Source organism: Pavona decussata, unplaced genomic scaffold (genome assembly GCF_977016875.1).
Source record: "Pavona decussata unplaced genomic scaffold, jaPavDecu1.1 SCAFFOLD_175, whole genome shotgun sequence".
NCBI classification, from domain to species: Eukaryota; Metazoa; Cnidaria; class Anthozoa; order Scleractinia; family Agariciidae; genus Pavona; species Pavona decussata.
Genome location: NW_028145586.1, coordinates 2,900,911 through 2,916,899, shown reverse-complemented (window position 1 = coordinate 2,916,899; position 15,989 = coordinate 2,900,911). Strand labels below are relative to the sequence as shown.

The 15,989-nt window shown below is 36.5% G+C and overlaps 1 protein-coding gene and 1 long non-coding RNA gene across 8 annotated transcripts in view; both read left to right on the top strand.

Annotated features, from left to right (window-relative positions):
• LOC146463680 (uncharacterized) overlaps positions 1-6,348 on the top strand; it is a 53,026-nt gene extending 46,678 nt beyond the window's left edge. For all 7 annotated transcript variants that reach the window (XM_085084243.1, XM_085084241.1, XM_085084242.1 and 4 more), the window contains 3 exons: positions 18-86; positions 2,308-2,799; positions 4,617-6,348. In XM_085084243.1, coding sequence (XP_084940369.1) covers positions 18-86; positions 2,308-2,799; positions 4,617-5,116 — 1,061 coding nt within the window. In that variant the 3' untranslated portion in view covers positions 5,117-6,348. The remainder of the gene's footprint in view (positions 1-17; positions 87-2,307; positions 2,800-4,616) is intronic.
• An 8,457-nt stretch (positions 6,349-14,805) lies between these two features.
• Positions 14,806-15,786, top strand: LOC146463679 (uncharacterized). Its single transcript, XR_014856873.1, has 2 exons — positions 14,806-14,897; positions 14,938-15,786. It is a non-coding gene; the product is annotated as an uncharacterized LOC146463679 (long non-coding RNA).
• Positions 15,787-15,989: the final 203 nt, after the last annotated feature.

Here is a 15,989-nt window from a genome sequence, read left to right as displayed (position 1 = left end):
ATTGTGTTTTCTTGCAGGTAATGGCGGCCGTGCTTACAAAATTCTTGAAAATCAGCACCCTGCGAAGTCGGAAACGTGGATATGTGGTAAGATATCATTATTAGGTCACTCCAGAAATCGTGTATTCTTTGAATCTACAGTACCAGTAAATAGTACATAATATACATGATAAATTGCGAAAGTAACAGACTTTCACACATAGAAATGGTCTTACTTGAACTTTATTGGTGAAGTTTGGATTTTTATGAATGAGCTGCATTTCAGAAGCTCAGAAAAGGTGAGAAAATGAACTTTGTGTTGTCGATAAGAGTCTAGAGAACGCTGCTCGCGTCAATCAGCGCGCGAAAATTTTGACAGTTATTATAAAAAATTTTTTTTGACGTTGATATTGTGGTTAAAAACAAATCGAATGTGGTTTAGCGTTGTCTGCACTCTTATCGACAACGATATTCGTCATCACAGTGGTCAAAATGTTGTAAACTCACGAGGCGCAGCCAAGTTTGTCCACAACAAATTTTGACCACTATGATGACGAATATATCGTTGTCGATAAGAGTGCAGACAACGCTAAACCACATTCGATTTGTTAAATTGATGGATCAAGAGGTACAACTAACTTGGATTTGTTTTGTGGGATAGCAGCAGAGGATCTTTAACAATTATTCCACGAGCGCGCTTTGTATATGTAATCGCATGAGGCCGAGTAGAATTAAGGATTAATTTTCACGCGTATTTTTAAAGTTTTCGCAGCGACGAGGGCAATTTGCGAAAACTTTGAAAATGCAAGTGAAAATTAATCCTTAATTGTACGAGGACTCATTGCGATTACGTGTTTATAACATAGAGGGCAAAATTTTCTTAAAACTATCAAGGCACTTCGTAAATATAAAACGGTCAGCCTGGCCGGCCTAGGGTAAAAACACTCACCCGTAAGCAAAACAAACAATTCACCTGTCTCTTAACTTACAAATAAGACAAAACGGGAAAAGTTGATTGTTATAACATGTAATTAAGTGAAAATACAAGTTTAATTCGTGAGTAAACTAACGAGAATAAAACAAATTCACCTGTAGCTGCACTGTGAAGCTTTCTACCGCTTGAAAATCACACGAACACAGATCGATAAAAATAGCAAACCGTGGGTCCAAAGAAGGAAGTTGCAGAGTAATTTGTTCCACTGAATTTGACCTACTTCTTCCTACCATAAAAACTGAGCCGGGTACTGTTATTATTGTTCGGTTATTGTTTGTTGGAAGAAGACGTAGCGAGGTGAAAGCACTTGGTCGCGGGCCTCTCGTCCATGAATGATTTCAGTTTTTCAACCAAACAAATCCGGTCAAGTTTTAACTTTTGACACAAATAATCTTTTGCTGTTTCGTCTAAGAAACAAAGGTTCGCCTTCAGGAATTTCCTTTTAGCTGTAGCAATTGATTTGCAAGTCTTTTGGCACGAACAACCCAGCTTAAAACTCCAAAGAACCTGAAAGATGTCGTTGTTGTTGCTGCAGAAAATGAAGAAACCAACTAAATGTAGAAATGGCGTGCTCAGCCAATCAGGAGCAAGTATTTTCGGTGCTCGACCAATCAGGAGTGAGTAATTTTGCCCTCGTTGAAAGCAAAATTAACTAAAAATGCCCTCTGTTTCGACCAATCAGCATTCAGTAATTTTGCCCTCTATGTTATAAGGATAGATGGCAGCGCCTCGTTCAGGCATGAATGCGCCAGGCATGACATGTACACAGTCCTATAAATAATGTTAATTGAATTGAGTGGAGTGCAATTTGGTCTGAAATCATACATGTGATGACAGAATTGAATTTGCACGTAGCGCGAGTTCGATGTGATTTCAAAATTGGACGACACGAAGTTCAATTACCACTTTATTACACCACAAAATGGGTGTAATAATCATGGTTGCTGATAACCAATCAGATTCGAGAACTTTGTTTTAGTTATGATTATTACTGTTATACCAAAAGACTTGAGAAATATCAACAAAAAACTATGAATTGCAAGATGGGAAGGCACTGAAGGGTCGTATGGTTAATACTTATTCCAGTTTGTTACTCTCACTATGAAATTTTTGCTTGGTAACAAGGCCCAAAGGGGACACAATAAGGGAATAAAAAAATGTCTGAGGTTTGTTTCTTTTCAGTCCCAAGAACAAAGTTCGATTTTGATATACTCTTATCAAAAAGAGCTGTTGTCAACAGTTCCTTTGTATGACAGTGCAAAGATAATTTAACTTTTTTCACGGCACCTATGTGTAGATACAAATTCTTCGAGACTGTTGTCTTTTGTCTTTTAGACGATGAAGGATCACTCAAAGTCTCACATAGGGTTACAAGAATACAGGAGATTACAGAAGCAGAAAAAGAAGAATTCAGGAGAGCTCGAAATCGTTTATTGGAAGGATTGACGTCAAGAAGGAAACTGACATTAAAACGTTTCACCAATCACCTGTCCACTAATGAGGTTTTAGATCACCTCTCCAAAGCCTTAATTGATGATGCTGATGATGTTGAAGACCAACGTGGAAGTGGCTTGTCAAATGCAAAGGAACAGGCACTCGAACTATGTGAAAAAACTTTCATGCAAAGCAAGAAAGTGAAGTTTATTAAAGAGTGTACTAATTTTGACTTCGAGGACCATGAAGTGAAACTAATTCAACCGGAAAAGTTACAGGAAGGTCTGTTTTTATTGTTTCAAAGCAAGGAAGAGAAGTTCATTGGAGAGTATAATCATTTTTACAGCGAAGACCACGAAGTGATAAGAAGTCAACCAGAAATGGCACAGGAAGGTATGTTTATATAATTTTATTCCATGCGACACCGTAGATGGATCAACACATCCTTAGAAAATAAAATAAATAACTTTATTTAAGTGTTAATGTATTTAGCGTAGAGCACTAATTAGGGGCTCTCTCCAGATCGAATGGAAATTATAAATGTTGATTTTTGAGGAGAGAGAGGAAAACCCAAGTACCCAGAGAAAAACCCCTCTGAGCAAGGACGAGAACCAACAACAAACTCCACCCACATATGACTCCGAGTCTTGGAATCGAACCCGGGCCACAATGCCATCGCTGCTCCCCCATAGAACCCTCTTATTTCTGATTAACTCTAACTTGCTATTACCAATCTATCTTAATTTATTCCAAAGAAGATTTTGCAGCTCCTCTTGACTACCCCATGAACAATAGCACCATGTTGTGATTGCTGTTCTATAACACAGCAAAGTACAGAAATGACGAAATCGTCAGGGTTTTTTTTGTAGACACTAACCACTAAAAATGCGATGCAGGATACCCAGTTTCTCACCAAGACTTCCAGTGTTCTTTATTGCAAGACTGTTTTAGCTACGTAAAGTAAAAATAGATTAATTGTCAATTGTTTTTTTTTTTTGTTGGTTTCTTATGAACAATGCAGCCGTTGAGGCTTTGTAACTGACTTGCTTTGCCTCACCTTTAGCCAAGCCAAACCAAACCTGAAAGCAAACTCGCCTTAAGTGCCTCAGTTATTATATGGGGACATAAGGTGGCATGGAACAAAAACGCCTTCTGCACAAGTGCCACCACCACCTTCATTTTGCATCCGCAGTTGGCATGAAGCAAAACCTTCTGCTGTACAAGTACTAGCACCTTCACTTTGCACCGTTGTGGTGTAAATTTAAAGTCAAATTGAGATGCCGTTCAGTCTTAGCACGTTATATAAAATATTTGCTCGCAAATAGAATTTTTATGTCTTCTCTCTTTGACCGAAGTTTACCGCAGATCACGTGAAATGGCAAGTCATGTGCTTGCCATTCGTTTCTATTACTCGGCGTGAGAAGCCGCCTTTGATTGAGCTCAGGCAAGAGCAGAATTTATGGGTTTGGTTTTGGGCGGAGACAGAAAGACATAATAACTTATTTGCCTCTTGTTAACTAGATGCGTGACAAAATCATGTACAGTGTGGCTACAGAAAAATTTGTTGGACAAAATTTCATGTAATATATCAAACACGAGGAAGAGTGTTTCATCCGATTTCCAAACACTGAGAAGTAGGTTGGAAAAATGAGGCGCAGCCGAGTTTTTTTTTTTTTTTTTTTTTTAACCAACTTGGGGTGTTTGCGAGTGTTTGACATTGCTTCTGAAACCATTTATAATTATTGGAGAAGTTCAAAGCAAAAGTTCACCAAATTTTGTGACAATTAATTTCACATTTCCAAACCTCCTTCATGGTAGTGATTTCCTTTATTTTCTCTTGATGAATTATTAATGTATTTGAGAATGAAAGTTTAAACTTCCTTCAAAAATTTACAGTCATCAAATGTTGTTTATCAGTTACACTGTGGTCGTTTGACAACTGAAGATGAGACCATCTTGTTTAATAAATTCTTACTTGAATTAGCTCAGGTGTATTGCCTCCTTCGCTTTCTCTCCACTATTCCAAGAGTAAATATTGATTTGGAAAAGTCATCTGTCACATCTACATTGATTTGTTGTGCAGCAAGTGCTTCTGAGCTCAAGATGCACTAAGTTTTGACCTGACTATTCTGAGTCAGCAAAGTAATCCATAGTCGGATACTTCCGAATGCATACAAAAAGTTCATATCATTTTTTTTTTTTCTTTTCAGTTTTTATTGCACAACATGGCCAGAATGTTGATGATGCAGTCATAATCGGACTTCTTCATAATTCGTCGCCTGATAACGTAAACGAGAATGGAAATGGCAACGATGACAATTCAAGTCTCACATTTTCCAGAGCTACGCGAAACTTAATCTGTCAGCCTGCCTTCATACTTAAGAGATCCATTATTACCAACAAACCGAAAGATTCTATCAGTGATCCAGGATTCGCTGTCTGTCACTTGCCATTACAAAAAGTCATGGATTCTTATCTCTCTGGTGTTGGACAAGCCACAAGTGCTCTGTGTGTGCTCATTCTTGATGGTGCTGATGACGTAACAGGAAATGTTCTTCCAAACGTGAAGAAGGAGGTCCTTGAACTGCTTGGAAAAATTCTCATGCCTAACAGAAATGTGACTTTAGTTATGGCATCAAAGGAATCTTCAAGTCAGCATGCGGTAATGTTTGTCCCCAACGTTACAAAGCGACAAGAATTGGATCACTAGAAGAAACTTCTACTCAGACGTTGGTCGCATTGTGGAATCGGCCCTAGAATTGATATATTAGCACCAGCAAAACAGGGTGCTGAAATTATTCTGAACAATTTGAAGGAATGTAAATTATATGATTAAGAACTACCATTAGTGAAAGATCCGACTTAAACTCTCACTACATTCACATTTTCAACGTTCAATAGTTGTTTTAACGTAAGGACATGAGGTCGAGACAGCGTCCCACAGCAGAGACGTGTGACCGCACCTCTTGAATGCTTCTTATACCAAATGCGAGCAGTTAGCAAGCGTTTTATTTTTATTATTCGAAGTCATCCTTTTACCCGGAAACTATTTCCGTGACTATTAGTTGGACATCCGAGAAGTATGTTCTGGCATTGTCCAATGGCCCATTGACTACTAAATATAGTTGTAAAATTTTCTTCATTTCTGGTCCATTTCTGACCCAAACTCGCCCTCTATGGACTGTGTTATTAAATTTTATCTTTTCAAAACAGCTTTGCGACAAAATCAGCTACAGTAGCGTGATTTAACGTGAGAGAGTAATTTACCATTGCATGACCTAGGAAGGCGATTTGCATGGCGTGAGGCAATCTTGATTCTTTGGCCTCATTACAAACGTTCACATTTTAATTTTAATTTCAAAGCTACTTAAATATTCCCTGTCAAAGAACGTTAAATTTGTATAAAATAATGAGACCAAAATGTCGTTCCCAATGTTAGTGTTTGTGACGTAGGACTTGGGAACGAATTATTCCAGTAAATATATGCCGAGAACGACTTAAAATTGCCTGGATGTGGGGTCGGCGAGTTCGACTCAATTCAAATTCAATTTACTGAAAAAAAAAATATATTATCGGGGATCACGTCGTTAGTGTAAGTATCACGATGAACTGATCGCAGTATGAGTTTTAGTATTCCGATTAAGGGAAATCTTCCATTAGATTTCTCGTAAAGTTTTGAACACTGCTTTTCAACATGGAGAGTACTCATAGTTGCAACTCTAAGTTATTTTCTAGAATTTATAGGATTGTAAGATTGATGGGGGAGAAGTGCAGTGGAACCTCTCTTTACGGACACCTCTCTATTACGGACAGTTCACTTAGTCCCCGAGAGACCGAAATCCATATGTGTCCCAAAAAGGGTTGGGATCTTCAACTGTGACATAACAATTGTACATATATGAATATCTAGCGTAGTTTTTAAAATAAATTGAAGAGACAGTACTTATGGAGTGGTGGTTGCTTGTAGCAAGTGGTTTCTTTAGTGGTCTCTGCCGGTCTCTATCTAGTCTACAGGGCAATCGTCAATATGATTGGCTAGACAACATTTACTCAAGTTCCGTGTGTTGGCAATCTCCCACAAATGTGAATAATTTCTATAATAAAAAGAAACTGAATGAAAAACATACTTCTTGTCAAGTGAACTTGTCTTTAGTAAGGCATTAGCGAAAGCCATTGTTTATTTTACATTGTCGGTTGAATTACCTTTAACTATGGATTGGAGAATACTTTTCCTATCGACGTTGTTTTTCAATCGGAAACTTACTGTTTTTTTCGTCGCCTTCACATGAAAGAGAAAATAATCTAAAAATGTTTTTTATTTACATTGAGGGCTTTTCAATTTCCGGCTTTCATGATTTTGCCGACTGTATGCAGCCGATCATCTAATCCACTAGTTTGTTAACGCCACTATTTCACACACACAAAAAGGCTTAAATTGCATTTTGTAAATTTGTGACAAACAAACAACACTTAGACTGAGCACATTGTAAAACATAATCAACAAGGCCTAATTGTTCAAAGCCCGATTAAGCTAATCCTGGGTTAAGGCTGGTTTCCATATGATCGCAGATCGCAATTAGGTCTGCGATCCTGCGATCGCGATCGCAGACGATCTCAGAAGATAGAACCATGTTCTATCTAAAGGCTGGTTTCCATATGATCGCAGACGATCGCAGACCTTATTGCGATCTGCGATCCGCGATCATATGGAAACCAGCCTTTAACGAAGTTTTATTTAGGTCTAATTAATAATCAATGAAGATTATTTAAAAAGATTTTTGTTTCTCAGTTTTGAATCACACTTTTCTTGTACGGTATGCCTGGAGAAATTGAAAATTTTTCCATCGGTTCAAAATGGCGTCCAGATTTTATAATTCAGCCAGGGAGTACCTCCTCGGTGGACGCATTCAAAGACTTACTCTTACAACGAAAAGATTCAACCTTTATTCAAAAATTTCTAGTCCTGCAAGGGGGTGCCATCACGCAAGACGTAGAACTAAATAACATGAAATAAAGTTAAAAATGATAGGCTTAGTAAAATCACCTACAAACACTAACTAAAATTGTACTTGCTCTTAATAGAATCACCTACAAATCACTAACGATTGAAAGAAGACAGGGAAAGTTGAAAACTGAAAAACATACTCATCGCATGGCTCCGCTCACAGTAAAGCTGAATGACCTGAATGAATGAAAAAAAGCTTCAACTTTACGGACGTGTACTCGGACAAGTAATTTGTTTTTCTGTGCGAAGGAAAAAAGCCTTTCGTTCTAGGCTCCCCTAAGACCTATGAATACATGCACAGACAATGGTTCCCATTGGTCAGCCTTTCCCGAAGACAACTGAATTAGAACAAGAGGACAAAAAACCCCTTGTATTTATGTATTAGACATGTATTAGACACATTTTTAAACTCACATGAAAAAGGTAAACATGTGTACCGTTCACTGAACTTCCCATATCATATAATGCTTCACTCATAGACAATCAAATTAATCCTAGCAGTTTTCAGGAAGTCTCATGAACCCCGGACATGAACCCAGTTTCAATAGAGTCCAGTCCGGTGGCGATTTTTCGGCGCCTCAGTGGGTTAAGCTTACATGAAATACTTACTCATCAATCCTGCAACGTTAATGAAGGTAAGTAGACTAATGCAAAAATTTTCGCGTTTATATTCTCTCTGTGAACGGTCATTTAGTAGTTTTGCATATATAGGCAAGCTTAAATCACCTAGTTTGTCTTTCAGTTCGCAAGTTGCCTCACAATAGTGAGTTACTGAGCTATACTGAGCTAGCAGAACTGCACGCGAGTGTAGCGGAGCTGAAGAAAGCCAAAGCGAACTGGTAAGCGTGAATTTAAGTCTCATTTAAGCTTGCTAAGCAATCCTTTTCCCTCCTTTTTACTGACTGCATATTAATAGTAACGAGCTATTAATTACGAAAAGAAGGAACCAGTCACTATTCGTTATCTACTGGTGTTGTTTTAATATGGTCAGATCGTTCCACAAAAATTTTTGATTGGCTGCCCAGTGATGGCTTCGCATTGTTTTGCGGCAGAAATCCTGCAGTAAAAAATTTTAGTACCACAAAGTCTCCTGGTGACCAACCACTGGCCAAAGAGCCTGAATATTCTTGGTACAAGATTGACATGGTCTGCTGCATGACCAATTTACAGACAGCAGACCGCAGACTGTAGTCTGTAGATGGATTTTATACGAAGCCGGTTCTGGCATTGATTTACCGTATTTATTCAGTTATCGCCACCCTTGAATAAATGCCCATCCTGAAAGCCCCAAAACTTAATAAGCACCCACCCAACCCCCTCCCAACAAAAAACATTTCTATATTAGCCCAGTGTGGAGCAAGAGAAGCGTCAGTTGTGTTCCAAAATCAGTCAGTATAAAATGCAGACTGCAGACTGCAGACTGGGTATAAAATGCAGACTAGGTATAAAATGCAGACTGATATCGAACCGTCTCTTCGTCAAATACAGGATGCATTTTTAATCAACTTACCGTAGTGTCACGCAATCACATTTCCGAGATCATCTCCCATGAAATTGACCTTAATTATGCCCCCTTTCCTAACAGTTTGTTTTCTATATCTCGATTTGGTAGCTTTCATTTCCTGAGGCCCTTTCTTCACAAAGAAGACTGGAGCTTAATCGCTTTGCGTTTATCAGTTCGTAAACAATTACGCCCATGACGGTTTTCATACTTATTACAGGGAAACAGACTTGATTTCCAAGGGGGCAAGCAATTTGACATCGACAGATTTTAACTAGTTTCTTTGAATATTACCGAAGTTTGTCAAAGACAAATTGTATACCTTCAGTATTCTAGCAACACATGAACACATACTTTATTTTAAAAACATTATTTTACTGCCACCCTGACTACCACTTACCGATGTTGCCGATGTCAGTTGACACAAAGCGGCGAAAAGGTCAACCTTGTGGGAAGTAAAGGTCATGTTTGCGCGTTATTGCTTACGTCATGATTTGGGGTTGTTTATTTCAAGGTTGACGTTTCTCGAAAAGAATAAAATAATGTCAATTTCATGGGAAATGATCTCGAAAGACAATTGTATGACACTAGCGTAAGTTAAGTAGAAAAATTCAAAATGTAGAGACTTGCGTCCAGACTCTTCTGCACGCTCTCGCGTCCTCAAATGACGCTCCCTCTCACCTTACCCTAACCCAGGAAATGACAGGAACTACACTGTGTGGATATTGGGTTGAAAAATTAAACAATTTTCCCGACCCCAGGACCATGTTTTCGTGCAAATGTCCCTGCCTGTCATTCTGTATAATTTATATTTACAAAATGTAAGTCATATTTTATCACCATTCACAAAATTGAAAGAGGCAGACACAGTTTAACCCATGGACTTATTGACTCATAACACATGGGCTCTCAACGTATCCCTGATTCTTTATACAGGTAACTGATGATTCTTTATAAATTCCTAATGGTTGCCAAAGTTGCATAGCACCATAAAATCAAAAGAAATTTTATACCTGAGTGTGTGTAAATTTAAACAGACAAGAATAAATTATATTATTTTCAAGTTTCAATAGAAAAAAATTAATTGTTGCATAATACCAATATGGTTCTTCCATATTCTACCAGTCATGGAGTGCTTCACATAAAAGTGAGTGGCAGTTGGGGAGGGGTGGGTGGGGGAGGTAGTGGGTAGACTACTGTACACTTAGTCTAACTAAAGGGTTTTTTGGGGATGGTGTACTTTATCATAAACACTCTTGATCTGGAAACTAACTTACGGTTATAAACATTTATCTTTGTCAATCAAGGAAAGCAAACTAATGCCCTTAGATCTGTGGTGTTATTTCATGTAACTTAGCAATAATTTTGTTCATTATTGATGCAGGCTAGATAAACATGCTTAGAAAGTACAAGAACAATGATGGGCTGCTAAGAGTACTTACCTCATGTCAGTGGAATGAAGATGAACAGGGGAGCATGTGTGTCGTGCTGAAGTAATGTAATGTAATGTTGGTCTTAAATTTTAAATAGAAGAAAGACACTGGGGGGGGAGCGAGGTATTTTTTTGGGTCAAAAATTTTCAACTCCTGTATTTTTTTTGGTTGAAGATTTAACCGTGTATTTTTTTTTGGTCTGAAAAATATGCGCGTATTTTTTTTGGGTTCGAATTTGCACCAGGCTAATAGTTCTTACACAATTCAAGCCAAGGTTCCCGCAAGATCCAAAAGTATGATTTCCAGTCGTGTATTTTTTTGGGTGCACAATGAAGGGTCCATGTATTTTTTTGGGTGTAAAATATTAGGAACTGTCAGACCCCCCGTCACGTTTAAATCCGAGTACCCCCCCTGGGACTTACTCAACTTGAGCAGTTATGGAAAGATGTTATGGTAGCATACCAGCCTTGCAGGTCTTTCTTGAAGATGTTACTCTGTTAACTATTTTACAGGAACTTGTTACATTAAAAACATATTTCCCTTCTCCGAAAAGCCTTTGTATGCGAAGTAGTTCAAGCTGAGACAAATCTAATTATTGAAGAGGAGAATGTATAGTCTGAAACATTGCATTGCATACAGTGTAACTCAATTATACCAAAAGTGTTGTTTGTGAAATGTTCTTAGGTGTAGAAATATTATTCACTGGCAACAATTGAATTTGTTTCAATGTTGAAAAAAAGTCAAATTTTGGATGGCTAAGTGAAAGCTCCAACTTATGTATAACATCGAAATTTCTGTTTGTTACATTTGAATCCTTTATAGAGTTACGGGCAAAAGTCAATTGGCACTGGTTTATCGGCACTGACCCATGTTATAATTTTGTCCAGAAGTATTCCAACTTTTAGTCCAAAACTATCGACTTAATTCCTATGTCAAACATCAATAAAATAGAGCCAATTTGACATTTTTTTCATGTGTTATTGATGTCTTGCAAAATTTGATTATTTAAGTAAGCGAACATGCTAATTTCATTGTGAGGCTCCGTTTCATTTGCAGTTTCAAGTTACGATCAAAGGTCAATTTGCCTCCCTGTGCTGTATTTCTTTTTAAAATGATAACTATTGACTTAAATAACTAAACTAAATTATTGCAATGCGAAAAATCAATTGAGTAGAGCTAAGGCGGCAATCCCTTTGATTTCCCAAAAATGACATAGGAATGTAAACATACAAACGAAAACTTTTTTGTGCTGCCAGACTTGTTTTAATTGCAATTTAGATTTAAAATGTTCAGCGAAGCTAACAGTAGAGTTTGAGGGCAATGACCATGGGTATTAAACACAACAATAATATTATTTTGGTATCGAGAGTATTACGGGGGTGGGGATCTGGGGATCCTATGTCAAATTTCCTCCGTGGTGGGGGAATTGATATTTTCTGGAACCACACATTGTGCTATTAAAGGCAAAAAGTTTCAATCTTAGATTTAGGAGAGTTGGAAGTTAAAATTTCTTCACTGCTAATTATTTTTGTTGGTCACTTGTTTGTCTCATTATGCAAGCCCATTGTTAAGAATTTTCGTATTAGCGTGAATTCCAACGCACCATGCTTTTCCGACAATGCGCCGTTGCCTTCGGAGAACGAAGCCCATTATTCTAATTAATCTGTAGGTCAGTGTTATCTAAAAAACAATAGCGCAGTAGCCGTCAGTCACACACGAAAGAACTGTCCTCTTTCGCTCCCTACTCAGTCTTGGCATAGCTGGTTCAGGGCATTACAGTACTTCCCAACGCGTGTGTGACTGACGGCTACTGCGCTATTGTTATTTAGTTAACACTGACGTACAGATCAGAATAATCGGCTTCGTTCTCCAAAGGAAATGGCACATTGTCAGAAAAGTGTGGTTCATTGGAATTCACGCTAGTACGGAAATTCCTAACAATGGGCTTGCATAATGCATAATGCAAAAACAATTAGCATACGCCGAACATGTAAAAGCAAAATTTGATATCAATTCTTGACCACCTTACTTTGTTTCAATTACCTTGAGACTGAGAGGTCTCTGGAAATAGTAATTTAACTATAGGATAACTGAGTTTAAAAGAAATTCATTGACCACTTTTTTTAATATTCGCTTCAGCAGTGTAAAAGCATAGCCAAGTTTTGAAAAAAAGGAAAATAGCCACCTTATTCAAGTTCATATTTTTCAAAATCAAATGAAGCGATTTTGTTCCACTTTTCAGGAAATGTGGTTCATGTGTATAAAAATAACATGCGCTGCAAATGAACTAAAGGATCAAAATTAGACCAAAAATCATTGAAGTGTATAGTATTAACACAAAAATGAGGCCCAAAACCAAAGTGTATAGTATTACAATAAAAATTAGGCCGAAAATCAAAGTGTACAGCATTAGGATGAAAGAGAAGCCGAAACCACAGTGTACAGTATTAGGATGAAAATTAAGCTGAAAACCAGAATGTATAGTATGTTGATGAAAATTAGGCCGAAAAGCAGCGTGTATAGTATTAGGATAAAAAATTTGGCTGAGAACTAATGCAAAAAAAAACATAGGTCGCAATCCAGACTGTATAGTATAAGGGGAAAAATTAGGCTGAAAAGGAAACTGTATAGTATTAGTATGAAAATTAAGCCGAAAAGCAAATCGTCTAGCATTAGGATGACAATTAAACCAAAAACCAAAGTGTACAATGTTAAAATGAAAATTTAGCCAAAAACCAAAGTGTACTGTATTAGGATGAAAATTAAGCCGGAAACCAGAGTGTATAGTACAGTGGAACCTCTCCTTATGGACACCTCCATAACACGGACACTTATTCCGGTCTCCTTGGTGTCCGTAGTATGTGGATGAAAATAAGGCTAAAAACCAGAGTATAGTATTCGGATGCAAATTAAGCTGAAAACTAAAATGTATACCATGAGAATGAAAATTAAGGCAAAAAGCAAATCATATAGCATTAGGATGAAAATTAAGCCGAAAACCAAAGTGTATAGTATGTCGATGAAAATTAAGCGGAAAACCAAAGTCTATAGTATTAGAATGAAAATTAAGCCGAAAACAAAAGTGTATAGGTTAAGGATGAAAATTCAGCCGAAAACCAAAGTGTATAATATTAGAATGAAACTTAGCCGAAAACTAGAGTGTATAATATGTCCATGAAAATTAAGCCGAAAACCATAATCTATAGTATTAGAATGAAAATTAAACCGAAAGCAAAAGTGTATAGTTTTAGGATGAAAATTCAGCCGAAAACCAAAGTGTATAGTATTAGAATGAAACTTAAGCCGAAAACCAGAGCGTAAAGTATGTCGATGAAAATTAGGCCAAAAACCAGAGTGTATAGTATTAGAATAAAAAATTAAGACGAAAACCAAATCGTATAGCATTAAGATGAAAATTAAGCTGAAAGCCAAAGTGTATATCATTAGGAGGAAAATTAAGCCAAAAACCAAAGTGCATAGTATGTCGATGAAAATTAGGCCGAAAACCAGAGTGTATAGCATTAGAATGAAAATTAAGACGCAAACCAAATTGTAAAGCATTAGGATGAAAATTAAGCTGAAAGCCAAAGTGTATAGTATTGGGATGAAAATCAAGCCAAAAACCAAAGTGTATAGTATTAGGATGAAAAATAATCCGAAAACCAGAGTGTATAGTATGTCAATGAAAATTAGGCCGAAAAACAGAGTTTATCGTGTTAGGATGAAAATAAGCCAAAAATGAATGTTTATAGTATAAGGTCGAAAATTCAGCTGAAAACCAAAGTGTATAGTTTTAGGATGAAAATTAAGCCTAAAACCAAAGTGTATAGTATTAGGATGAAAATTAGGCCGAAAACCAGAGTGTATAGTATTAGAATGAAAATTAAGACGAAAACCAAATCGTATAGCATTAGGATGAAAATTAAGCTGAAAGCCAAAGTGTATAGTATTGGAATGAAAATTAAGCCAAAAATCAAAGTATTAGGATGAAAAATAATCCGAAAACCAGAGTGTATAGTATGTCAATGAAAATTAGGCCGAAAAACAGAGTTTATCGTGTTAGGATGAAAATAAGCCAAAAATGAATGTTTATAGTATAAGGTCGAAAATTCAGCTGAAAACCAACGTGTAGAGTATTAGGATGAAAATTAAGCCAAAAACCAAAGTGTATAGTATTAGGATGAAAATTAGGCCGAAAACCAGAGTGTATAGTATGTCAATGAAAATTAGGCCGAAAAACAGAGTATATCGTGTTAGGATGAAAATTAGGCCAAAACTGAAAGTGTATAGTATTAGGGTGAAAATTCAGCCGAAAACCAACATGTAGAGTTTTAGGATGAAAATTAAGCCGAAAACCAGTGTCTAGTATTTAGATGAAAATTAAGCCGAAAACCAAAGTGTATAGTTTTAGGATGAAAATTAAGCCGAAAACCAGTGTCTAGTATTTGGATGAAAATTAAGCCAAAAATCAAATCGTATAGCATTAGGATGAAAATCTAGCGGAAAGCCAAATCATATAGCATTAGAATGAAAATGAAGCCAAAACCTTTAAGTGTACAGTATTGGGATGAAAATTAAGCTAAGAGCGAAAGTGCATAGTGTTAGGATGAAAATTATGTCAAAAACCAAATTGTTAGGATGTAAATTAAGCCCTAAACCACGGTGTATAGCATTAGAATGAAAATTAAGCAGAAAACCAAATTGTATAGCTTTAGAATTAAAATGAAGCTGAAAACTTAAGTGTATAGTATTAGGATGAAAATCTAGCAGAAAACCAAAGTGTATAGTATTTGGATGAAGATTAAGCTGAAAACCAGTGTATAGCATTATTAGGAAAATTAAGCCAGAAAAAAGAGTGTATAGTATGTCAATGAAAATTAAGCCAGAAACCAAAGTGTATAGCATTAGGAAGCAAATTAAGCCAAAAACCAAGTGTATATAGCATTAGGATGAAAAATAATCTGAAAACCAGCGCGTATAGTATGTTGATGAAAATTAGGCCAAAAACCAAATCGTATAGCATTAGGATGAAAATTAAGCCGAAAACCAAAGTGTATAGCATGAGGATGAAAGTTAAGCCAGAAACGAGAGTGTATAGTAATGCAATGAAAATTAAGCCAAAAGCTTAAGTGTATAGTATTGGGATGAAAATTAAGCCCAAAACCAGAGTGTACAGTGTTAGGATGATGTTATGATACAGACTATTGTATTTCATGGGATTTGATTGCTGAAATTTTATAATTTTGCTCATTTTTAATGTGGCAAATTCGTTTCTGAACTTGTCTCAATCTTTAGCTAATATTAAAAAATGCCATTTGTATAATGCTATATATTTCGCAAAACATCGAAATCAGAGATAAAATTTTAATTTTAGTAAAAGAAAGTTAAAAATCAGAAGGTACTATGTAAACAAGGAAAAATGAATAAAACTGTTTTTTACAGCTGGTGTTGGTTACTGTACTGTGGTAATGTGATTTCTGGACTATATTAAAACTGGAATTATTATTCAATATGCATAATGATAGAATTAATGAAAATTCCTGAATGACATCATGCATCAATTATTAATGCGTGATGACGTCAAAAATTCATTTGCATTCATGAATTATTCATTGGAATAGGAATCAGTTTAAAAACTTAATTC